General features: G+C 36.6%; 1 protein-coding gene across 1 annotated transcript in view; it reads right to left on the bottom strand.

Annotated features, from left to right (window-relative positions):
• LOC122715778 (neuroligin-1-like) overlaps window positions 1-27,483 on the bottom strand; it is a 59,358-nt gene that overhangs the window by 10,887 nt on the left and 20,988 nt on the right. The window contains exons 3-6 of the mRNA XM_043938221.1: window positions 18,334-18,480; window positions 3,675-3,863; window positions 1,517-1,773; window positions 321-467 (exon numbers count right to left, since the gene is read on the bottom strand). Of these exons, the coding sequence (XP_043794156.1) occupies window positions 321-467; window positions 1,517-1,773; window positions 3,675-3,863; window positions 18,334-18,480 (740 nt within the window). The remainder of the gene's footprint in view (window positions 1-320; window positions 468-1,516; window positions 1,774-3,674; window positions 3,864-18,333; window positions 18,481-27,483) is intronic.

The raw sequence follows: 27,483 nt of genomic DNA, 5'->3' as shown, positions 1-27,483 counted from the left end.
AATAATTTATTATCCAATTAGCTCCTTCGTCGGATTTTGGGGATTCGTTTTAATTAAAATTCTGACGTAAATAAATTATTATTTAAAATATATCTTGTAATCTCTTCTTCTAACCTGTATCTCTCACTAAATTATTTTTCCGTGATAAACGTTACTTTCCAATCCCAAAGAAAACATTCAAATATCCCCTCCCCTCCCCCATTTTCATCCAATATCCGTGTAATTCAAAAGAAATGGATCCGAGAACCCGATCGACCCGATTTCCATTGCAACCTTCGAATAAACAGCAATACAAACGAAGGAAGATTCCTTAAGCTTACCTGTAGATCCTCGTCGGTGAGGTTGACCCATGCCTCCTCTGACGTCAATCCGAGCATCAGGTCTCGATCGCCGAAATTAGCGAACTCGGTTCCCGGGCCGGGAACGAGGGGCATCAGACCCGACGAGGAGGCGGTTGGCTGGAAATTCTTCGCAACCAGAAACAGGAAAAATTCGAGAGTTGAAGGTTGTCGAGGTGAATCCTTCCTTCTCTCTATCTCTCTCTCTCTCTCTCTCTCTCTTTCTGTGTGTGCGCGCAATCAAGTCGACGCCCACGAAAGGGAAGTTGCGGGCAACTATCGATCGAGGTACGATTGCACGGAGTCGATGGTTAATTGCAATTACACCGTGTACTTTATGGCTTTTAATTAAAAGTTGGCCGACGAGCAATCTTGCCGATACGCACTCTCGATCGATTTTCGAAAAGGAAAGGGAGAGGGAGAGAGAGAGAGAGAGAGAGAAAGGGAAAAGAAAGGAAAGGATCGATTAACGGAGGAGACGCGAGGAGGTTGGAACTTAATACCAGAGGCTGTTCCATCGCTCGACATCTGTCAGTCGGTTGTCGGTTCAATTAACAAACTCATCGCTTACACGTGTCGTCTCCTCGTCCACTGACGACTCGACACGCCTCGCGATTTTCGACGGATTCTCCTTTTTACATTTTCTTTTTTCTCTTCTCTCCCTCTCTCTTCCTTTCTGAAGAGAGCAATTATTGGCAATTATTCGATCGATGGAGATTTTCCTGGCTCGATTTAAAAATCGCGATTTTAAAATTAAATTTTCGAGATTCGTTATTAATACGTAATTTTTCCAAATACCCTCAAATTCCTCGATATTATTATATTGCGCTTGTAAGTTCTTTCGTAAGAAGATTACATTTCAACGTCGTATTTATTTCGACGTATTTACCTTCGGAAAGATATTGCTCGCAATAAACTGTCTCTTCTGCTCAGATTCATCCCGATAGTAGGAACACAATAATACAACGATAAGATAAAGCAAGCGGAAATAAGGAGTAGATAAGTTTCATCCCTCACGACACATCCTTCTCGTAAAGAGAAAAATATATATATCCTATTGGATCACAACTCCTCGACCAGTTGTATTAATTCCTCGAGGTAAAAGAGGATAAGGTTCCGCTTGCGCGTAGAAAGAGGGAGGAAAAAGTTTTTCTTTTCTAGGAACGAGGGGGAGATACCTGATTGATCGGCGGAGGCATGACCGCCCCATCGACGAAAGGAGCAAATCCAGAGGTGAATCTCGGCGGGTCCAAATGCACGGCGAGAAGCTCCTCCAATGTTCGCAAACGAAGGCACGGCGCGATATCGTCAGCCTCGACGTTACCAGGGCATCCCGTCTGTTGGGCGACGCGATGTTTCACCGTTAACGGATCACGCTGTATGGCCCAGGGTGACAGGGCGGAACCGCCCAGTAATACCACTCTCTCGACCAACTCTGCGATAAAATAAAACACGTGCCTCGATTTCAACCGTACCCACCACTCTCTCTCTCTCTCTCTCTCTCTCTCTCTCTCTCTCTCTCTCTCTTTCTCTTTCTCTCTACGATCGAACATATCGAATTTTTAATTTTCGAGAGGTGATCCACGATATGGATCATACTCGTTCACACCTTCGATTTCCATTTCTTTTTTTTTTTTTCATTTTTAGAATCCTCGAGTTCGCCTCTTTTTTTTTTTTTTTTTAATTTTAGAGAATGGCAAGTATCGTCTATCGTTCGAATTCGATTTCGATACTTTATAAATTTTAGAATACGATGACTCGTCGCTTTTACCTTCGATTTCGATTTTTTTCCATTTTTAGAATCTTTGAGTTCGCCTTTTTTTTTAATTTTACTGAATCCATCGTTCACGTTCGATTTCGATAGTTTTTAAATTTTAGATGATTCGTCGTTTAGATTTTTAGAATCTTTGAGTTTACCTTTTTTTTTAATTTTACTGAATCCATCGTTCACGTTCGATTTCGATAGTTTATAAATTTTAGAATACGATGATTCGTCGTTTAGATTTTTAGAATCTTTGAGTTCGCCTTCTTTTTCTGAATTTTACTGAATCAATCGTTCACGTTCGATTTCGATAGTTTTTAAATTTTAGATGATTCGTCGTTTAGATTTTTAGAATCTTTGAGTTCACCTTTTTTTTTAATTTTACTGAATCCATCGTTCACGTTCGATTTCGATAGTTTATAAATTTTACAATACGATGATTCGTCGTTTAGATTTTTAGAATCTTTGAGTTTACCTTTTTTTTTAATTTTACTGAATCCATCGTTCACGTTCGATTTCGATAGTTTATAAATTTTAGAATACGATGATTCGTCGTTTAGATTTTTATAATCTTCGCTTTTTTTGTGAATTTTACAACATCATTTCATCCGATTTCGATATTTCTCAAATTTTAGAACGCACGACGACAACCGGTTGGTTGAACGCGGTCCACGAATCATCGATTCGTCTCGCGAGGAGCGCTCGCGGCGAAGGGTAGAACGCATTGTGGAAGGGCATTAAGGACGAGGCGAAGGTGGGTTCGTTAGCGGAACGGAGGCGCAATTTAGAAACGCGACCATGTTCACGCGACTCTGTTACCCTTATTCTCCTTACTCGCGAGGAAGGCTACACTCGAGGAAGCTTGTTAAAGTCTCTAGTGGCCGTCGTCGACAACGAAGCCGGCGATGACACCGAAGAATATCCCCTCGACTCTACCCTCTCCCTCCCACGCGAGAAGAATATCCTGACACCCCTGCGACGAAACATCGAAACACTGTTGTCATCGAGGAGGTGAAAGTGGCGTTCGCTGTTGGAAAGAAGTGTCGGCGGGCAACAAGGGTCCTTCCAAGCCTATAGGACCGCTTTATTCGCAATGTAGAACAGCAGCAATTTGGAATATATTCAAAATCGTAAAAATTATTCTCATCTATCTATAAGTTGCGTTAGGATAATCGTCTGAGACTGGAGATATTTTTCGAAACTATCCATAGCATATCTTATTATTATCTCTACTACTCGAATACGAAATTTATAAATTATATTATCGTATTATAAATGTAATTAGTCTTGTTAGCCATGAAATAAAAAAATTTTTATATTATATCGATACGTTAGGATACTCTGGATTCTATAAAGATTTTGCATAGTACACATGACAAATATGATATGATAGAAACAAAAAATGTAAAAATAGGCGTTTCCTTTCCAATCAGACCCGCGTTTCTCCCTTCTTTCCAACAGTAGTTGTTCCGCGAAAGATATTCTTATCGTATCGGTTTAGTATAGTATCTGTGCGCAATACGGTGTTTTACACGACTTGAAGTTGAAAGTTTATATAAAGGGTCGTGTGTTACCTTTCACCATGGGCGAGACGGCTAAAAAATTGGCAAGCGCCGCTCCTGTGCCGTAGCCAAAGAGCGTCAGCCGGTCGGGGTCACCGCCAAAAGCGCCAAGATTCTCGTGTAACCAGTGAAGCCCTGCCACTAGATCCATCAACCCGTAATTTCCTTGCGCGCTTCCCTTCGGGCCTGTTTTAAGAAAGCCTGAAATACAAACAAATTACCAACTTTAAAAATTAAAAATAACATCTATAAAAAAATCCAAAAATGGATCCGTCAAAAATCAATTGAACTTCGATCATCAATGTTCCAACAAATTATAAATTTTAAAATTAAAAGTAACATCCACGAAAAATTCCAAAAATAGATCCATCACGTGTTCAAAATCAACTGAGCTTCGATTATCAACGTTCCAATAAATTATCAATTTTAAAATTAAAAGTAACATCCACGAAAAAATCCAAAAATGGATTCGTCCAAAATCAACTGAGCTTCGATCATCAACGTTCCAACAAATTATCAATTTAAAAATTAAAAGTAACATCCACGAAAAAATCCAAAAATGGATTCGTCCAAAATCAACTGAGCTTCGATCATCAACGTTCCAACAAATTATCAATTTTAAAATTAAAACATCCACGAAAAAATCCAAAAATGGATCCATCCAAAATCAATTGAGTTTCATCAACGTTCCAACAAATTATCAATTTTAAAATTAAAACATCCACGAAAAAATCCAAAAATGGATTCGTCCAAAATCAACTGAGCTTCGATCATCAACGTTCCAACAAATTATCAATTTTAAAATTAAAAATAACATCCACGAAAAAATCCAAAAATGGATTCGTCCAAAATCAACTGAGTTTCGATCGTCAACATTTTACGATTATTAAGAAGAAATTTATTACAGTTTTAACTGTACGAAAGAATAAACACGTGAAAGGAGGCATGTTGTCGTGTTCCTCGTCAAATTTTCTCACGCTCTACGTGCAAAAACTTTTCGCCTTATCGTTTTCAACGAATTCTTTCGACGAAATTGTCGCGGTTCGCGCGGTGAAAATTTCATAAAGATCAGGCGTTTTAATTCGAGAACGCCGTTGGGATGGGTTAATCTTGGGACGAAGTTTCTTATTGCCGGGCATAAAGCGATCCTTTACGCTTCTTCCCCTCCTCGCGAGCACGGCCAACGTTTTACGAGAAGCTTCCAAGATAAACTCTCGCGGACGCTATTGCTCTAGAAATTGCCACAATAAGGCAGTTAAAGAGTTCTCGAGAGATAGAGTCAGAGAGAGAGAGAGAGAGAGAGAAGTTTAAGCTTCGTTTTTCGGTGAGATACGATGTTTTCGTTTTAAAGAGAAAAAAAAGAGGGGAGAACTCTGATGTGAATTATTTTTCTGATATTTATACGATGATTGTAAATGTATTTACATTAACATTATATATGCGAATAATTGCAATAAATTGTTAATTGTGATGAATATAAATATCGTGGAAGATGCTCGTCAATTTTTAAGTATTATATTTTCAGTGTCCGACTATACGCTTCTGTTACTACTTACTCCGAGCAAGTAGAATTTACTTACCACTCCTCACTTCCGTTCATTATATTTCCTATAATAATAATGAAACGTATAACGTTCATTCATATATACCGTGTAAAATTAATATACACAATTTCAATTGCAATAATCGTTTTATCAGAATTATAAACAAAATTAAAATTTATCTAAAACCTCATTTATTTATTTAACCTTTGTTATCGATCGATATTAAAAAAAAAATAGTGGATCTCTTTCACGCGTTTCCTTCTTTTCTTCTTTTTTTTTTTTTTTTTTTTTTTATCTCGTGTAAGAGATATTCGAATTAAAAGTTTCAATTTGATTCAGGATTGAATTAAATCTTCTTACGAATGTGATATTAAAATCTTGTCCAAATGACAAGATTGCCGTCAGTGTGAACTTTCGTCACACTTTTCATACAAAGTTTCCTTTTCCTCGTTTTATCGCCACAAAAACTGCTCACCCCAATTATTTCGCGGAGGGAAAGGGAATCCCGAATTCTAATTAGAAAGTTAGGAAAGGCAGGCTCGTCTTGCATCTCTTGGCGTTACAATTAACGCGTCATAAACTTACAAAAACACCGAGAGAGATCCGGGGAGGGAATTTAATGTTACGAGCTGCTCTCGCGTTAAAGCCGCATATTAGGGACACGTGCATAACAGTAATTTCGTAGCAACAGAGTACAAAGTATAAAACGGCACAGGAGTCTCTTATTAAATTTGTTTACCTTTAGCATATACACGCTCGCTCCTCACAAAATAAGAAGAAAATCGTGAGAAGGGTGTCGAAATTTTTCCTCTTCCTTTTCAAACTCGAAAATTATCTTTCGATACGTAAGGCACAGGATTTTCTTATTAAATTTGTTTACCTTTAGCATATACACACTTGCTCCTCTCAAAATAAAAAGAAAATCATGAGGGTGTCGAATATTCAAACATTTAAAAGAGATTAAAATTTAAAAAAGAATAATAATAATTTAATTCCTCTTCCTCTTCAAACTCGAAAATTACCTTTCGATACATAAGGCACAGGACTCTCTTATTAAATTTGTTTACCTTTAGCATATACACACTTGCTCCTCTCAAAATAAAAAGAAAATCATGAGGGTGTCGAATATTCAAACATTTAGAAGAGATTAAAATTTAAAAAAGAATAATAATAATTTAATTCCTCTTCCTCTTCAAACTCGAAAATTATCTTTCGATATAAGACATAGAACTCTCTTATTAAATTTGATTATCTTTCGCCTTTATCTTATATACACATTTGCTTCTCCCAAAATAAAAAGAAAATCGTGAGAAGAGTCGGATACGATATTTCAAATGTTTATAATACAGGATTAAAATTTAAAAAAGAATAATAATAATTTAATTCCTTTTCCTCTTCAAACTCGAAAATTATCTTTCGATATATAAGGCACAGGATTCTCTTATTAAATTTGTTTATATACACACTTGCTCCTAAAAAAAGAAGAAAATCGTAAGAAGGGTGTCGGATATTTCAAACATTTATAATACGAGAAAAATTTAAAAAAGAATAATAATAATTTAAATTTTTTCTCTTCCTCTTCAAACTCGAAAATTATCTTTTGATACAGGACTCTCTTATTAAATTTGTTTATATTTCGCATATACACACTTGCTCCTAAAAAAAGAAGAAAATCGTAAGAAGGGTGTCGGATATTTCAAACATTTAGAATTCGAGATTGAAATTTAAAAAAGAATAATAATAATTTAAATTTTTTCTCTTCCTTTTCAAACTCGAAAATTATCTTTTGATACATAAGGCACAGGATTCTCTTATTAAATTTGTTTATCTTTCGCCTTGTTTATCTTCTATACATACTCCTCCCAAAATAAAAAGAAAATCGTGAGAAGAATATCGGATACGATATTTCAAACGTTTAGAATACGAGATTGAAATTTAAAAAAAGAATAATAATAATTTAATTCCTCTTCTTCTTCAAACTCGAAAATTACCTTTCGATACGTGAGGCAATCATTTAAACGTGAACCCTCTCTCATCCTCTCGATTCCTCGGGATCGGCAAATAAGCAATATCGAAACTCCGCTGGTCCAATTATAAAGCACAACACAAAGAGAGAGAGAGAGAGGGAGATGCGATTACTTTTAGTATACTTATCCTAACAATGTTACCTTATCACCCTTACCTGGTAATTACTCAAAGCTTATCGCTCGTTTTCATTAGATTTCGACTCGAGGCGGAGATCGCCGGTTCAAGGTTATCCGCAGGGAGAGAGAGAGAGGAGGAGCAATGAGGAAGTTGGCGGAGAGAAACTATGCGGAGGATATTGGTGGACGTAGTTGGCGGTCGAATATCGAATTGCCGATACGGGAACTTTCCAATTAAAATGCAAATTTTCACCTAGTCGCAATTCGCGCAACGATTACGCTCTCTCCCCTCGATTGCGGGGCCCGAGCATCTTTCTGATTGATTCGCCTCGAGAACTAATAACGAGAACATTGTTCGTTAATTGAAATCTTGCTAATTTTAGGAGGAGGAGAAGAAAAGAGAACTAGAGAGAACAATTGAAATTAAGCACGTTGATACATTTATAGAAAGTGATTAAGAATTCAGAATTCAGAAAGAATTCGTTCGTCTCCTCTCCAAAGATACAATAAAATAACTTTTTATTATACTATTACAGATAATAGGGATTAATTGGAGAAAATGAATTGAAGTTTTAATTGAAGACAAGTTTTAAGAGAAAGTTTAACGTGTGTATAGTAATGTATAGTAAAAATGTATATAGTAATGTATATATATAGTAATGTATATATAGTATGTATAATATAATATATGTATACAGTAATGTATATATATAGTATAAATGTATATATATATAGTAAGTATATAGTAGTAATGTATAGTATAGTAACATTATACAGTTTCGTAGATTTGACACTCGTAGCTGTTCGATTGTACACGATTTTATCAATCGTGTTCCAAAGTTGCAATGCTATCAGAGCGAGACGACGTGACAAGGAAATCGAATTTCGCCGACACGAGTCGGTTTTTGCCCTCTCGTCCGAATCCACCTTTCGGTAAGGACAAGTTCTCGTCAAGATTTAATGCCAACTGCGATTCACCATTTAACCGTGCGAACAATTCTATCCATCGTCGATTTCGAACAGTGCCGTCTTTCCAACGATTTCGATAGCCTTCCGTGCTAGAATCGTCCAATCGATTGTCGCCACGACGGTCGTTCAATTTTCGAAATAGCTTATTCCAACAGTGATTTCGATAGAAATGGATATTGGCGGTACGACGTTTGAATAAATGTTCCATCCGTGAAGGTAAATAAAAAAATAAATAAATAAATTTCCACCGTCTTTATTTCCCTTTCATTCTGCGTCCTCATTCCAAACGCATTTTTTTTTTTCGCCATTCGAAAAGGATGATTCGGATCACATCCTCGTGACCATTCTTCTTTTAACTTATAAATGTTAATTCGTACACATATTTATTTAAATTCATTTATTGTTATATTCATTCAAGTCTTTGTGAGTAGCCATTCATTCTTGTTCACGAAATAACGTGACAAATACTTTTCTTCCTACACTTCAACTTACAAATATTAATTCGTACACATATTTATTTAAATTCATTTATTGTTATATTCATTCGAGTCTTTGTGAGTAGCCATTCATTCTCGTTCACGAAATAATATGACAAATATTCTTCTTTCAACTTATAAACATTAATTCGTAGAAATATTTATTTAAATTCATTTATTCTTATATTCATTCGAATCCTTGTGAGTGGCCATTCATTCTTATTCATGAAATAACGTGACAAATACTCTTCTTTCAACTTATAAATATTAATTCGTACACATATTTATTTAAATTCATTTATTCTTATATTCATTTGAGTCTTTGTGAATAGCCATTCATTCTCGTTCACAAAATAATATGACAAATATTCTTCTTTCAACTTATAAATGTTAATTCGTACACATATTTATTTAAATTCATTTATTGTTATATTCATTCGAAAAGAATGATTCGGATCACATCCTCGTGAGTGGCCATTCATTCTCGTTCACGAGATAAAATGTAACAAATACTCTTCTTTCTACGCTTCAACTTATACACATTCATTTGTACACGTATTTACTTAAATTCATTTTTCACAGCTTGCACGAATTACAATTTACTTTCCTTTCACACTCCTTCAATGGTACTTCAATCTTCGATCACCTCGCCCACCTTTCTACAATCCCTCCTGTACGTACCGTTTTTCCACTCGTTCGAAATCAACGTTTTCACTTCATGTTTTCACAAATCTTATCCTTCTTTTTCACCAAAGGGGTTGCCTTTTACCCCAATGTATACATCGACGCTCCACCATTGGTGCCTATTCCGCCAATTATTTAACACGGCGGGAATTTAATTCCGCTTTTTAACGTTCCATCGTTCCATCGTTCGCGTCGCTGTTTCACCTCGAAACGCTGAACGCTCGATAAAAATTGAAGCCGAAGGAGGGAGAGGGGTTCGGGAGGCGAAACACGCGGGTGCAATAGCCGCGCATCTGGGCAAATTTAACCTCGTGACCGAAACGGGGGTGGGGAGAGCAGGTCGGGGAAGAAACAGGAAGAAATGGAATTGGGTAACGCCGTGGGCCGCGTTGTTCGTGGCGCGCACAGCTTCTAACAAAGGGTGCAAAAAAGGAACAACTGCGAAGTTGAGATTGGCAGGGGATGCGCAGGGGATTCGGGAAATTATGTTTTGGTAACAACTCTGTTTCTTTCTTTTTTTCTTCTTTTTTTAAGCAATATTCAGGTCGATGTTGGCTCGATGAGGTATCGTAAACCGTGATTGGAAACGTGGTCGTTTCGGATTATGGAATTGAAATAGCTTGTATCGGACGAGAGGCTATTCAAACAGAAGAAGAAGAATCATTTCGAATAGGTAGAAAAAGATGTTTCGATTTTAAAATGGACAATTTTGAGCGTATGTTGCTGTTTTCAACATTATTAGAAATTTTCTATTATTCAAATAAATATTATTCAATTTCCACGTATGGAATTTGAGTATGTTCCATATTAATATTTATCCATAGAAAATTTCTTACGACAAATCTCTTTCGATAAAGATTTTTACCAATCAAAATTAACGGATTAAAAAAAAAAATAACTAAGAAGCTACATAAAAAGAAGAAGAAATAAAAAAAAACATTATTAGAAATCTTTTATTATTCAAATAAATATTATTCAATTTCCACCACGTATGGAATTTGAGTATGTTCCATATTAATATTTATCCATAGAAAATTTCTTACGACAAATCTCTTTCGATAAAGATTTTTATCAATCAAAATTAACCGATTAAAAAAAGAAATAATTAAGAAGCTACATAAAAAGAAGAAATAAAAAAAAGAAAAAAAAGATTCCACCCTCGAAATCTCGACAAAGAGATCGATTGAACCCAGAACCGTAACAAAATTCGAGAGGCCGACAATCCGGAAAAATCAGGAATCCGCAAAAGCCTGCGACAATGCGCCTAATCACAAAAGTACTACCCCCAAAAATCCAAACGTATCCATAGCTGGAATGGCTTTTCGTTGGCTCAAAAATTACCACGTTCTTTCATTTCGGCGAGGAAAGGAGGGCGAGTTTCAAAGCGAACGAAGACAGCGTTGTATTCCCCGCAATCTCTCCCTCCCAAAAAAATGCCCCTCTCCTCTCTCAAAAATTTCGAATTCCTCGCGCGATCGCCGTGGGCGTGTCGACGAGAACAGAGGAGAATAGGATCGAAACTGTGCTATATATGCGTGTTGTCGAGTGGCGTGGAGAACGAGTCGATCCCCGAAACACGGGATTCCCGCTCGATTTATCCTGAATTTATGGTGAGACTGCCGAGTCGATATCCTCCCAACCTGATCAATTGTGCTCGATTAAAGCGGCGAAAGAGCGACAATGGACCAGCGTTTTTCTCCTTCACGCTTTCGATTATTCTATTATTATATGTATATATATATATGTATATATATATATATATATATATGTATATATAATTATCGATCGAACATTTTTCGATAGGTCGAATCGAAAGAGACTTCACTCGTGTTATCATTGAACGCGATAATTGTAGAGAATTTTCTAAGATGTGTGTACCTCGTTTTCCAGACCTCGTGGAGTCGAAAGAAACCTCAGTCGTTACTGAACGATGATTATAAAAATCTTCTAAGGTGCGCGCATGTCTTCTTTTCTTTAATAAGAAATCTCATAGGGAGGGAGGACGAAAAGGCGAAAAGCTGGTTCAATGCTAATTATTATTATTGTTTTAAACTCAATCGAGGTAACTTCAACCGTTAAATTTTCCCCTTCTACGTTAAAAGATATCTTTTTCGAAAAACATTCAGCGCGGAGTGATCGGCCGTGTCCGCGTTGGGGCGAGAGAGGGTGAAAGAGGCGAGGTATATCTGGTCGCACGTGAAATCGAGCCAGAGCGCAATTTCGCGTGGAATGTTTCCACGAAGCACGAGTGACGAAGACCCCTTGTGCTCTGCCCATCGATACCGATATTCACCACTCCTCCAACGGTTTCGGGGACCGTTCGTCCCTCATCGTTCTTTCAGCGCGGCTACTCGCCACTTTAAAACCGCATCGCGGTGAAAAAGAGGGCTACGGTTGAAAATTGCACGATCCTCGTACGGCAATTTTTCCTTTCTTGCTTACTTTCTTTTTCCTTTTCCTTTTCCTTTTTTTTTTGTGTGTCGCCAACGCGATTTCACGAGTCCAGAAAAAGAGACGGAAAACACGGAGGACGGAAGACAAATATGCGTGTACGTGATTCCGTGAAAAATGGGAAAAAATTTAATTGGATTTCTTCCTCTGTTTCGATTGCTGTTTGTCGAGATAAGGGAAAAGAAAGGACGAGCGAATATGGATGATTGACGATCGATGTACGCCATCTTTTCGCGACGAAATTTAAGTCTTTAAATTACATTTAAATACACGTTAAAATCGAAAACAACGATTTATTATAGTATAGTAAACGATTCCCTTATCGGCTTTGAATCACTTCCCCGCCTCCAATCATCGGATCCATTATACACCAGCCACAATCCCCCATTGAGATTTGAGAATTAACGCTCTACACGCGAACCCTTCGAACCGATTAGTCATCTCTCGTGAAAGCTACGCGATCGAGAACGAATTTTAATTTGCATCGAATCATTTATAAAAATATAAGGGGAAGGAGGAAGAGTAAAAGGAAAAGCTCGAGAGTGGACGCTTCAACGAGGATCGACTCTCCCTTCGACTCGTCGCTCGATCAAAAATCGATTCTATTCCATAATTCCGTAATTCTTAATCGCTCGACTCGTTCGTCCTTCCCGCCGAAGAATCGACGACGATTGGAGAAATCGATTTAATCGCTGCTCGATCATCGCGCGAAATTCAAAGGCGCGTTTAAAGAGGAAGGTGGAAGAGGCTTTCGAGAGGCTTGTATATATATATAAAGAGGGATGTTTCGCTGTTTGAATCTCTCGCCTTATCGCCGCACAGACAATTTTTTATTGTCGTTATATCCCCCTTTGTTTTCTTCCTCCCTTTGTTCCACGGCCTTCGCTTTCACCATTCACTTCTTTTATTTCGTGAATAATCTTCATCCGATCGAAACACATCTTGCAATATTTCTGATGAACCGAGAGACACAAATCCTATTATTTTGGAAAGCGATTTCCTTAGAAATTTGAATTTTTGAAGTAACGAAACGTACAAGAATACGTGCGAACGAATATTTAATAAATCGTAGGAGGAGAGAAAAAGAGGGCAAGGAAGTTATCGACGTAACACAGTTTCAGCTAATCAACCAACACGATTTTTCTATTTATAACGCCTCAAAGAAATATGCGTAAACGTGAAAAATTGGATGGGAAAAGCGAAAATTCTCTTTCAAAAGAAGAGAAAAAAAAAGTAAATTCTTGCCATGTTACAATTAATGCTAAAATCGAATCGAAACTGATCGACGCGTTAACTTCCTCCCCAAACTTTGAATCTAATTCCGGCGCGAGTAATTTGCAATTTCCTTGGACGGATAACAGGGATGGAAAACTCGTTACCCGACTCCTTAACAGGAGGCTCATCAGCTGGAAAATCGGAGCTACTTAAGCGAGCGCTCGAAAATAAACCTGACGTGAAAACGAGATCGCCGATGTCGAATCGAGTTCAAACGTTCAACATTCATCCCCTCCCCTCTCTGTCATCCCTTTCGAACCGCGCATCATCCTTACCCTCCGTCGCTTTCGCGTTTAATTTCGTTTTATTCGAGGGTTCGTTGAACGAATACGAATACGAATCCGGGCCACTCTTTCTCTTTTTCTCCCTTTTCTCCTCTCCACCTTCCGTCTTTGTCATCCTTTGTCGTCCTCGATGGAACCGCGTGCGTATCCCTGCATCGTTGACAAATCGATTCATTTCTCAAGGATAAGGAGAACAGATTCGATCGTTCCTCTTGAAGGGAATGTCAAGTGTTTTTATTTTAACAGATATATATATATATATATATTTGGAATTATCGTTTATAAGTAATGTATATTGTATTCTGTATATAGATTATACAGAATCGATGAAACTTTTCGAGGGCGAAACAAAAAAGTTTGATATATTATATCGTATCACATAAAGTTGCCAATTTTAGAATGAACGACAACCAATCGTTGTAAATTCTACTTAACCTATATTTTGCTTATGGTATATCTTTACGTTGTCCTCTTGTATTTCCTTAAAGTTCTTTTTTTTTATTAGTTTATTAATCATTTTTTGAACGATATGGCGAATGAACTTAGAATATTATTTCTGTACGAGTTTAAGCTAGCGTAGGGTCACAGTGCACCTGAACCATATCGAAATATTTTAAGGTTAAGGGAGAAGATTCTGTCTAGATGGTGGTTTCAAAAATTCAGATCTGGAAATGAGAATCTTGAGAATGAGGGCAGAGGTAGATCGAAATCCATATTGAACAAAGATAAATCGAAAGGCAAAGTGGAAGCAGAGTTGGACGTATCTCGAATGACAGTTTTCAGATGAAGTGAAAAAATTGGAAAAGGAAAGCTCGAAACGGTACAAGTCATTTTTGAATGGAATCGTAACCTCGTGATGAGAAACGGATATTATACGATGATCGTGCGCGAGATCTGAACAATGGTTGAACGCTAATGAAAATCCTAAACGAATGGCGAAACCGTTGTTACGACTGAAAAAAAGTTATAGTGGTTGTACAAGAATAATTTATTGTTCTTTTCTGAAACGAGGAGATAACGTAACGGTAGCATCCTACTGCCGAGAGATCGATTAAGAAACAATCCTCATTAGTCAATAAACGTAGATTTATTCTTCTATATATATAACAACGCTCTACAAAAATTAACTGAATCGAAATATGAAATCTCAACTCATCCATTCAGAAGATATTTCACCGATTATCGCTTATTTTTAGTCATTTACAGTTGTTTTTAAAAAATAAAATATTCGAGAAGTTGTAATCGAAGCAGCATTCGAGGAATTTTTTCTGAAAAGTTTTATAAAAATATGAATATATCGGTTGAGAAAAATGATTAAAGGCTCTTCGATCGAATAAAGATAGATAGTTTCGAAAATATATTGTTTTTCTTCCAACCAACAAAAATTTTACATGATATCTCTACTTTCTAAAGATCCACGAATACAAATATCCCCTCGAAGAAATTTCTTATCGATAAAAAAATCCCTCCACTCGTATTTCATTATACCATCGTACGTCAAATTTTTGTTAAAAAAAATCTGTAAATTAAATCTTCATATTTTCGAGAGATCGAAAATTTCAATCTTTATCGCGACTCGCAATATCGAGATTGTCGATCGCGAACAAATTCGTTCCCTCGTTTGTTTCGTTGCGTTTCATCCAAGGCGACGATCCCCACACAATTTCGATCAAAAAGTTTGAAAAAAGAGTAGATCGTTGACGGGATACGCCGGGGTACGCGCGAATAGACGATAACAAGCTCCGCTGGATCTCCCTTTGAACGTTATTCAAGAGGAAAATTGCTCGGTGAAATATTCACACGATGATTAACCGACGGTTAAAGCCGTCCAGCTTCGAGGGCCCAGACGTCTGTCCTCCTCGTCGTCCGTCGTCGTCGGAAGAGGAAGAGGAGAAAGAGGAGGAGGAGGAGGAGGAAGAGGAGGAGGACTCGAGGTTCGCTTCGGGCCTCGAATTGGGAAATCGCACACAGTCGCCATATATAATACGTCTTCTCCTCATGCGTGTATTTTTAATGAAAATTCAGAGGGGACGAAGAAGGAGGATCCAATTTCTTTTTTTTTTCCATATTTTGGAAGAAATATTTGTATCTAAATATTTCTGAAAGTAAATTTTTTTATTTTGTCACGTCTACGGTTACACGTCGGATATATTTATAAATCTCATCGGGATTGTAATAATTTTGTCGCTGAATTTGAATTTGAACGTTCATTTGCTGCACTGTATAAAATATTGCGGTTATAAAATATATGTATTTTTCTAAGGGAAAAAAAATATATGCTTATGCGAAAAATGTGAAATGAAAATTGCACGTACGAATGGGATTAAAAGCGAAGGGGATGAAAAAGGATAGTGATAAATTTCCTCTAGTTCTGGAGCTAGATGTGTATGCGGAGGAAAATACGGCGAAAAAATAAGAAAGAGAGGGGGAAACGGAGGGAAGAAAAACAGTGAGGAGCGCAGGAAGACATAAAAGTGAAAAAAAAGAAAAAGAGAAAAGAGAGAAGGTACAAAGACAGAAAAATGCAATCAGGGAAGCCGGAAAAATAAAAAAAAAAAAAAAAGAAGCGATAAAAAGAAAAAGTCATTGTCAGATGAGAATACGTACAAATGAAGAGATTTTAAAACGTGGCCGTAAAGAACTTTGAAAAAAAAAAAAGAAAATAATACAATTTTTCTACGGATAAAATTGCCTGCCTGTCTCTTAAAATTATATATCGCATTATTTCATTTGCTTTTGCAAATGTTCAATTGTCATTGAGAGGATGAAAGGGTCGACGAAAGAAAAGTTAGAAAAAAAAAAAAAAAAAAAGCTATCTAAATTCCGGGACACTCGTCGAGACGAGCAAAAAAGTTTCAGCATCCTCTTGTTTTTCAAGAGGAGGAAACTTTTGTATCGGTTCGTAGAAACCGCTTTGAAAACGTGTTGACCGTGGATAACTAGAAGTTTAATTTTGTTCCACGGGAAGAATCTTCCTTCTCCCTTAAACGAAACGATCTTTTCGAAGGAATTTGAAGAGATATAAAAAAAAAATTTTTGAATACAGCGTTCACTATTTGCGCAAATTTCGTGCAATGATAATCGAGCGAGGAGAAAATATTGCAACGTATCGCCTTGTTTTCGTCTTACTTTTGAACAGAAGTCTTGAAGTTTCTTAGCCTTTTTGTTACTTTTGTTACAGTCGAGGACATGAATTCAATATTTCTGAATCGTCATTTTGCGATATTGTAATGACACTGGATGCCTCGAATCCGAAGGAATTTTTCCAAAAAAATCCAAAAACTTCGTACGAGTCCATTTTTCAGAAGTGAGAGAAAATGCGTCTAAAAATGCGTGGAAAGTCGTCACATTTTCTACGAGCACTGATCGGTCAAGCTTTTAGCCAATTAACGCGCTTTCTGAAAAAGAGAAGAAAATCAAGAACCACCATCAGAATTTCTTGCGAAGAAAAATGTCTACCTTTCTGTCATCCCCTTCGATTTATCATATCAGGTATCGACTTTATTTAACAGAAAACACGTCCAAGTTGCACGAAACGACGTATTCTTCGAGTTCTCGATCGATAAACTACTCTTTCTTGCAACGATCGATCTCTTTTCGAAAAAGAAAAAAAAGAGGAAAGAAAACAAAGAGGTTCGATTCGACCATCCTCTTCTCGCTCGACTGAAGAGACTGTTTATCTTTCGATCTTTGGTTTCAATTTTAAACATAGTTGATAGTTCGATTATTATTATATAGCACGACGAAGCAGTATCGATTCTTCAACTGAAAGGGGGAGGGAAAAAAAAAAGAAAAAAATGGTGGAAATACGTTATCGGAATAAGTAACCATTGAAACTATTGAAACCCGACTGGAAACTTGGGGAAAACCGAGTTAGAAAAAGTTATTATTCCAGCCGGCTGTATTCCTTCTCCTATTTTTTCCTTTCTTCCTTTCTTCCTTTTCTTTCCTTTTTTTTCTTTCCAGAAAGAATACAGGAAGCGGGAGGGGGAAGGGAAAGAAGTTGTTCTGCATCGATTAGCGATTTCAAACCCCCGGCGAGAACATATACTGGCCGGTGACCGACTTCCAAGTTGAAAGCATTGTTACGGATTTAATATAAGTTGGGAAAGAAGTCCGCTGGTTGCCTACTCGAGCTAGCAGTGGTGGTGGTGGTGGTGGTGGTAGAAGGAAATAAGACAAACGAGAACGTCGTAGTTTCGAGAAAGGAACAAAATCAAGCGTAACGAGGGAGAAGTTTCAGAAGACTTTATTCGAATATAAGAGACCCGGCGTTTGTAATCTCGCTTTTATTCATCCTCCATGTATCCTCGTATTTAACGTTAACAACTTAACGTTGTGTTGCGGAGCAACAGTTTTCTCGAACGGGAATGCATCTTGCCTGTAAAAAAATCTTAGCTTGCGATTTAGATCGGTTTACTTTTATTAAATGAACACAGAAACGGAGTTGGCCACTTACTCAAAAAATTTATCGGTTGAAATTTTATTATTTTAAATTTTATTATGCAAAGTAAATTTAACTTCAACCTATTCTGAAATTCTGACCCTTATTCAATTTTCCATCGTTCGCTTTTTCTCAAATCAACCGTTTATTTATATCACCGTCGAGCGACCGGTCGAAATCAAACTTAGATAGATGGATTGCAATTTTTTTAAAATAAACATCTCTGTTCGAGATTGAACGCGTTATCTCTTAGCTTCTTTATGCGGCGCTTAATTCCTTTGATAATCGTTTCGCTTGTAAAGGTTGAATTTGAGTCGAATCGAGTTCGATAGAAATAATTGTACACTATAAAGTTTCGAATGGGATGAAATTTTTATCCTTTTTACAATATGATACTCACCGAGTACGCCGAGACGAAAATTAATAGAAACGACGATAAGACGACCGTAAGCAGCCAACGCAGTGCCGTCGAAGGAATTTCCAGCGCCCCACGAATAGGAATCACCGTGTATTAGAAGAAGGGTTGGCAATAAGTCTGGGGTACTACCTGAAACATCGAAACGTTATCCTTCATCACTATAAACAATAACTGTATTACAAAAAATAAAATTCATCTCGACTTTTCCCTTTCTCCTATGTAAATGATAAAAACAATATATATATATATATATATATATATTCTACGTAAAAATAAAAGCAAGTAACAGCATTTTGCTCGTTTGCTCTCAATTTCTACGACTTTTTTTTTTTTTTTTTTTTTTTTTTTCCCTCGTTTCCACGGCCAGTGTTTAGACACTGGAATAAAAATAACGCATGACTCGCTCGAATTTTTTTTTTTTTCAAACGCTTCAACGGTTCTTCCCGATACCTTTCAACGAAACGAAACCTGGTTAATTTCAATGGAGGCGCGCGCGTCCATTGAAAACACGCGGAGAATACGAAGCGTTTTCATACGAGTAATCGGAGAACGAGAAAGAAAGAAAGAAAGAAAGAAAGGAAGGAAGGAAGGAAGGAAGGAAGGAGGAAAGAGGGAGGGGAAAGAGGATTGATCCGCGAGGTTAATTTAATCGTAGCGCTTTGATTCAAATTAATTGAATACTCGATCGAGAGAGAAAGGAGGGAGAATGTAGTTAGTTATTCGTGCGTGGATGAAACACGAACGGAAATGTTGTGACCAAACTTGAAAAATATAATCGATTGTTATATCCTACGTTCTATTTGATAGATAAAAACAATCTTCTTTTGAATAAGATTTCGCGGCAACGAGTTTTTTAATGAGAGATTGATGGAAAGCGACTGATTTTTTTTACGTCGAAATGAAATAATTAAGAAAAAGGAGAAAGAGATGTAAAGAGAGGTTATTGGAGTTTGTATCCATGGAGGAATAATTGATTGTAATAATTGTTGAGCACGCGATAAGAATATTCGATAAATTTGATACAGTTTTCAATTTTCACGATACCTTTGAAACGATTGTTTCGTTTCTTCTATTTTCGTTTGATAAGTAAATAAATATTTGTCGGTGGATGAACAAATTTATGAACGTATCATAATTGAACGCGTTCATAAATTGTATTATCATTTTTTTAAATAGGTATAAGGTATAAGGAAGTAATTTGTGATTGCAAATTATTTCAAAAGAATGAAATAAACGTTGAAAATAATTAAATTACAAGATATGGAGAATAGAATTTTTCTTTTAATTTTGATACGTTTTTTAAACTTTTTCCTCTTTTTCTACATCGTTAAAAAAGTGTAATTCTATCGCGGAAAATGAATCCCATCTCTACATTTTAAAAAGCGAAAATCGCACAGTTTCAATCTTTGTAAATTGTTGCAATTTAAAAACTTTTCGTTTGTTCAAACTGGGGAATCATTTTGATTATTAAAAACATCTTTCTCGTGTTTTATATCTCGCCAATTTCTCGTGGAAAATAGTAATATCGATATACAAAATAAAAAATTGATAATAATTTGAAACGATTCGTTTCTCGCGTTCCATTCTTTCTTCGTTGCGTCACAAATTCGTTACGTCGAATAAAATTTTCAAACTTTGCCAACTCTACAATCAAATTAATCGTTTGTTATTTCCTTCAGAGAGACGTGGAAACTTTATATCTTGTTCGAAACTTTCGAATTACCAGCAAAACACGTCGTTATTGCGTGGATTACGAATTCAGTTGCTCGATATCGATCCTCCTCCATTCGAAAATAAGAAAAAGCCTAAATGGCTCCAACCCTTTTTGCGACCACGATTAGGAAACGGATCGACTTTCAAAGCTGATTACCTTTGCAAACGATCCTCTCGATTAAAGAGGAGCTTTCAAAGATTAATGTTTTTCTCGTTTCAAGGACAATAGGCGCGGTTTCGAGACTCGATAAAATCTGAGTTTTCTTTAAAGAAAATTTTTAAAAGAAAGTTCGAATGCTATTGCTCCATAATTTAAAAAAAAATTCAATGGAATAATTTAATGGAAAAGATAATCCTTATTTTCAGTGAAAATTGAAACAAAGTCTCCTTTAAAAAGAATTTTTAGAATAACTGAAACACTTTTTTCTCTTCTTTTTAATATTTATCCAATTTTAGAATTAGGAAAGGATAATTCTCGTTTCATCGCTATAATTATTTTAAGCAAAATTGGCTTGCTGCAAGCTAACGTTTCAAACATTACTGGCAACGTAAACAGAATCATCGACATTATTAGCAACATGAAACGTTCCTCGAGCACGATACAAACGCCTTCGACTGAGATCTAGTTAGGAAACGTATTCACAAGCGAGCAAACGTGAGAATAGATATTCATCAATATCAATGGATTCGCGCAGTAGCTGTAATTTTATACACGTAGCATACGAATGCAACTCCTTTTAAAATTACAAATTAATCGCTTGTTATATCAATTCGACTCATGTATAAATATATCAGAAATTAAATAATCGCGACACAATCTTCACTTTTCGACTTTTTCCATCGTTATTTATTCAAATTTTATTCACCATGTGTTAATCGCTCGTGAGACGTTTTCCCTCGAAATCCACGTATCCATGCAAATGATATTTTCGATTGCACGTTTAAATTATTCAATAAATATTTAAATCGTCGATATTCATCGGCACGGTTAATATTCATCGATGATACGATAAAATTTATCAAATCAATATTCATCGATGATACAAAATTGATTCTTGAATGATTCGGTAATGATAAGTAATTCCATAGAAAAATTCGATGAATCTATCTATAATTTCGAGCGTATACGTAGATTGGAAAATTTGTATAAAAACGTAAAATTGACTTTTCATTGAAACAAAAATAATATCCTATACAATTGAAAGATTAAAACGAAAGTTGACAAGATAAATTATCAATATTCGCATCATCGAAATTGATAATTTTTTCTTTTTTTTTTTTTTCGATATCTTCCATTTGCTGTGTAAATTATTTACTTGCCGACACGCGAACCATTATTTAACTTAAACAAACAATAATATGTTGATTTACATAATATTAACTCGTTAAAGATTGAACATCGAAAGAATGCATAATAAAACTTTACCAATAATTTTTAAACCTTTCCCTATCATTATATATATTATGTTTCAATTTTAATTTAGCATAAAAGATATCTTTATTTATTAAACATTTTCATTCTTTTATTCGATTAATTCAAAACTTTCTTTTCAAAGATCGTGCGCCTTTTTCCACGATGGTAACGAAAAATTTAAAAAGAGAAAGTGTCCCATTAATAATGTAAACATTTCATTTTTTTGAAACGCAATAAACGTTCCTAAAAAAAAAGGAAAACAATTTAAGGCGAATTATATTTAACGGCGACGTTTAAAAACATCCCTTCGCAAAACTCGAGTAACAAAATTTGCATACCGGCTCGCGCGAGAAAACAGTTGAAGGAAAGATAAGTTGAGGGAGGAGGAGGGGGTTAAAAAGGGAGAGAGGCAGCCGTAAGGAAACATCTTGTCGCGTGACAAGAGTTTCGTGTAAAATCCCTCGATAACGAGCAGCCGTGAAGGTGCAGCTACGACTTTAATTTAGAAAATACAGTCGAGCAATTAACTTGAAAGCGGACCAAGCACTCAGGCGCAATTGCGAATAACGTTGCTATTCCTGCAACGGATCACAAGCAACCAAATATTGTCCGGTTTTTTTCAATTTATAAATGGAAAGATGGAAGGGAGCCATTCGATTGGTTGTGTGCGTGTGATGGAATGTCGAACACGTTGCGTACGCGTACGCGTGGATCGATTAAAATTAAAATGCAAAAAAATATCGCAGGAAATATTTTTAGGAAAATTGATGAAAAGAAAATCAACAAATTCGTCGAGTATTTTCTATTTCCCGGATAATAATCGATTCCTTTTTTTTTTTATTTTTGTAAAATTTTGTTTTTCAAACTCGAAGATAATCAATAAAATTTTCTCTCACAAATATAAAGTTAATATATGTACGAATATAATCATAAGTAAGTTTTATAAATATTTGTATAAAATTATCAAAATTTATGGAACAAGGAAAGAAAGTAATGTTAAAATCTCTAATTCATTTAATATACAGAAAAATCTATGTACTATATTAACGAAAGATTCTTTCTAGATCACAGTTTCGAGTAATCACCTAAAAAAGTAATTCCCTTGAGATATGGACGAAGATTTTTTTCCCTTGAAACAACATTGGAAACCTTGACTCACTGCAATTTTCAATCGTATGCAGATCTTTGAAACGATATTTTATTTAAAAAAAAAAAATATCATCACAAGATCATCGCTGTTATTTCAGTGACGATCCAGACGTTTACTTTATAAGAAAAATATAATCGTTTCAAGGATCACACACTACTGTTCTCAACGATTATTCATTTTTCAAGAAATCCACTTTTTGCACGTATCAAATTCATCGCAGTTATCTCACTCACGACGATCCATTTTTCAAAAAGAAAAAAACCAAATTCCACCTCTAAAAAGATGATCGATAATTAATAACGATCCAAAAATCTAAATCATCACCGTCAACACGAGAGCGATGAAACAAAAATTCCACTCCCACACCTCTCCAAAAGTGGTGCACAATCTTGTTCCGCCGTAAACAATCGTTCGCGTGTAAATTCCACGAGGCTACCATCCATAAAACTATCTGAATAGGGGAACCCTCGAAATCCTCGTTGCATCGTTACGTCCCATCGTGGTGCAAGTCGTCCGTCCCGTGGGAAGCATCACCGATTCATGAAATCGCATAATCGTCGGCGGACGAGTCGCAACAGTCGGTTCAAGCGGTGGCAGAGACGAGACGAGACGAGACGAGACGACTCGGTCCACCTGTTGCGAATTCTGACACGACACGAGCGGTGCTATCGGTGCCAGACCGGACGGACGGATAGATGACTAGACAGGGGACCGCTATCTTCCCACCATCCGGTGCACCATCCAGAGATCGTATCACGGATAAATTTACGGTATTTTGCGTTTACCTCGCCCCCATCCGCCCCGCCTAATCTTCCCTTATCGCGGCCCCAGACGTCCGATCGAGCAGGATTACCGTGGTCGTGGTTGCCAATCGAAATCTTACCGGATGGCCTGCGCTATCTCGAATGTGGTTGCGCCAATGTTGAGTGCCGGTTAAGTGTTGTTGTACTCGAGCCAGAGGATGGAGTCGTCGTCACGATATTTTATCGTGATCTGCAGTATTTCTTGTTTCAGAATCGATGGTGAATTTTTGTATTTCGTGATCTTTATTTTTGTATATTTTTATATTTTTCGTCGTACGATATTTTATCGTGATTCTGCAGTATTTTTTGTTTCAGAGGCGAGTATATATATATATATATATATATATATATATATGGACGAATGATTCGGAAGATGATGAATTTTTGTATTTCGATCTTTATTTTTATCGTGATTCTCAATCGAAATCTTGCGTTATCTTAAATGTGATTATACCAATGTTGAGTGCCAGTTAAATTCGTGCCAGAGGATGGATACGATATTTTATTGTAACTCTACAGTATTTTTTATTTCAGAATCAATGGTGAATTTTTATATTTCGTGATCTTTATTTTTATCGTGATTCCCAATCGAAATCTTGCGTTATCTTAAATATGATTGCTCCAATGTTGAGTGCCGGTTGAATGAGTGTCGTACTCGAGTCGAAGGATAGATTCGTCGTACGATATTTTATCGTGACTCTTTGCAGTATTTTTTGTTTCAGACTTGAGTATATATATATATGTGTGTATATTTGACCGAATGATTCATAAAATGATGAATTTTTGTATGTCGTGATCTTTATTTTTATCGTGATTCCCAATCGAAATCTTGTGTTATCTTAAATATGGTTGCGCCAATATTGAGTATCCATTAAATGTATCGTACTCGAGCCGGAGGATGGAGTCGTCGTACGATATTTTATCGTGACTCTGTAGTATTTTTTGTTTCAGAATCGATAGTGAATTTTTGTATGTCGTGATCTTTATTTTTATCGTGATTTCCAATCGAAATCTTGCGTTATCTTAAATGTGTCAATGTTGAGTATCGGTTAAATGTCGTATTCGAGCCAGAGGATGGATATTTTATCATGACTTTTTGTAGTATTTTTTGTTTCAGAGTTAAATATATATATATATATATTTGGCCGAGTGATTCATAAAATGATGAATTTTTGTATGTCGTGATCTTTATTTTTATCGTGATTCCCAATCGAAATCTTGTGTTATCTTAAATGTGGTTGCGCCAATGAGTGTCCATTAAATATGTCGTACTCGAGCCGGAGGATGGAGTCGTCGTACGATATTTTATCGTGACTCTGTAATATTTTTTGTTTCAGAATCGATGGTGAATTTTTGTATTTCGTGATCTTTATTTTTATCCCAATCGAAATCTTGCGTTATCTTAAATGTGATTATGCCAATGTTGAATGCCAGTTAAATATTGTCGAATTCTCTCTAAATGATGTCGAATCTCTGATGGATTCGTCGTACAATTTTTTATCGTGACTCTTTACAGGATATTTTGTTTCGATTTTCAGAGTCGAGGATATATGTTTGGCCGAGTGATTTAGAAGGTGGTGAATCTTTGCATTTTTGTATTTCGTGATCTTTATCTTATCGTGATTCCCAATCGAAATCTTGACCTATCTCGAATGTGATTGCGCCAATGTTGAAGTGCCGGTTGAATGTTTCGTACTCGAGTTAGAATGAATTTTTGCATTTACATATGTAATTCATCGGCCAGTAATGAAATATCCTATGCTATAATCATGCTTCGATTATACAGGATGTGCCCGGATTAAATTGCACCAATTTGATGGTTTGCATCTGTATCTGGTTTTATGAGTGTAAAATAAGAGAAGAATATTATATTACATTGCATACTTACGTTAGATTTTTATCAAAACGTCAATTCGCGACAAGAGTTAATAGAAAGGATTATTAATGCATGAACAAAAATAAGATAAAAAAAATTCGGAGATAAATTCAATTTTCCTGTAAAATGTCAAGCTTACATTCGTAACAGTACCTTGAAATGGAAACATAAACTTCTTTTCGATGTGACAATAAAGCATTTGCAGATTTAAGTTTATATAATAATATTCCTTTCTTATCTGATGCAAATTTAATCCATTCCGTATAATTTAGAGAATGTTGAATTTTTTGGATGGATTCGTCTGTATTGCGATCTTTGTTCTTATCGTCATTATCACAAAATCTTATTTGAATTTCTCACGATGTTATAATAAGAATGAATAATCTATAAAAAATATCGTACTTGATCGAGTAATTTAAAGAACATTGAATTTTTCGAATGGATTCGTCGCTGTATCTTTATCCCTACTGTAACCATTACAGTATGAACTTTTAAAGTATTACGACGAAGAAAAATATCGCTGTAATGCCAGGGATCATGGATTCATCGCATCGTGCGATCGTTATAGAATTTTCTTTCGAGATCGTTTCGCTTAGCGTTTTTAAAGATCGATAAATTCGATTTCGAGACGAGCAAGCAGGTAAAATTTTATTTTATTTTCAGCAAAAAGAATTCTAATTCGCGTCGAATCGAGCTTCCTCTCGATCGACGCGAGGAACATCCGGAAGGAAGAAAAGTCGAACGACCCGATTAGCATCCGTCAAGTGAAGAAAACTCGCGGTCGAGGGGGAGAGGAATTTCCAACCGTCTCGAGATCTTAACGAGAGATCTTGAAATCGTTAGGGAGGGAATTTAAAAATATCCCAAAGGAGTTGGCTCTCGAGGGAAAACGTAGATCACCTTGCCTCTCTCCCTTAATTACCTTTCACGGTATTGTGAAAAAAGCCGCGTGGCGGAGGAGAAGGAGGAAGAGGAAGAATGGAGAGGGGAAAGAAGAAAAAGGTCTGTCTCTCTCTCTCTCTCTCTCTCTTGGAAGAAGAAAAAGAATTAATCCTTCCCCGACTCGTGACCTCTTCCATGCACGTCCGCTCGATTTTATCGGACACGCTTTCAGGGGCGAATGAATGTTCGGGAAATGCGACGTTTTCCAACCAAGTGGAGAGATAATAAATTACTTCACGCCGACAAAAATTCTCCTCCCTTTTCTCTTCTTTCCCGGATCCGTGTATATTTTCGTTTCAATTATTCTCGGATCGTGACACATCTCTTCCAATTATATTGCGCATTATTTCGTGAACAATAATAATTTTTCCGACGATCTTACGCTTAATAAAATAAGATGAAAGAAGCGTGAGTTGTATCCAATATACGTGACCCAAATGAACGTACCCTTCGATTAAAAATACCCAAGGGTCGCTAAATGTTACACGGTGCACGGTGTTTACACGTTGCTCGTTTTAAATTTTAAACCACGTTACATTATTCGCGAAGATAAAAGGAATCGATCTCCTACGCGCATACCTACCCAACCAACTCTCCATAATCTCGTGATTCTATCTCCTTTTTCATCTATCGCTTACATATCAGAGTATACATTTCTTCTCTTTTCCTCGATTCTTCCATTTCCTCTCTTCTTCTCGGTCCATCCGTGAAGACAGTATGCAAGAGAACGTCGAACAGACGCGAGGCCACCTCACTCCCGCGGTGCTTGCAGGTTCTTTCTCGTCAATTCGAACAATCATCTGCAATGCACTACGGAATTGAAGAGGCAACGCGATTGTAACACGCCGCATGTAAATGTTTCCCGCTCGCGCTCGCTCCTTCCACAGCCTTCTCCGCTTCTTATCCGCCCTTTTCGCTCTCTTCTTTAACGTCTCTTTTTCTCGCCCCCCTCCCCTTGGGTCCAACCAAACCCTCGCCATTCTTCCACGGCGACGTTCAATTCTCCCGTTATAAAGAGAGAGAGAGAGAGAGAGAGAGAGAAAGAGAGAGGAAGAGGAGAAGGAGGAGGAGGAGGAGGAGGGCAGCAATTTTCGCCGGTTTTTCAGATAAGCCCGACCTCTCATCCGTTTTCATTCTTTTTCCCTTCCTCGCTCCCTTTGATGTCGCGGAACGATATTCTCCGCGCGCAGGAGAGGATATGCATGCATTGTCGCGGAGAGAGAGAGAGAGAGAG

This window comes from Apis laboriosa, unplaced genomic scaffold, assembly GCF_014066325.1.
Source record: "Apis laboriosa isolate Shangri-la unplaced genomic scaffold, ASM1406632v1 scaffold40_cov151, whole genome shotgun sequence".
NCBI classification, from domain to species: domain Eukaryota; kingdom Metazoa; phylum Arthropoda; class Insecta; order Hymenoptera; family Apidae; genus Apis; species Apis laboriosa.
This window is presented reverse-complemented; position numbering and strand designations above follow the sequence as displayed.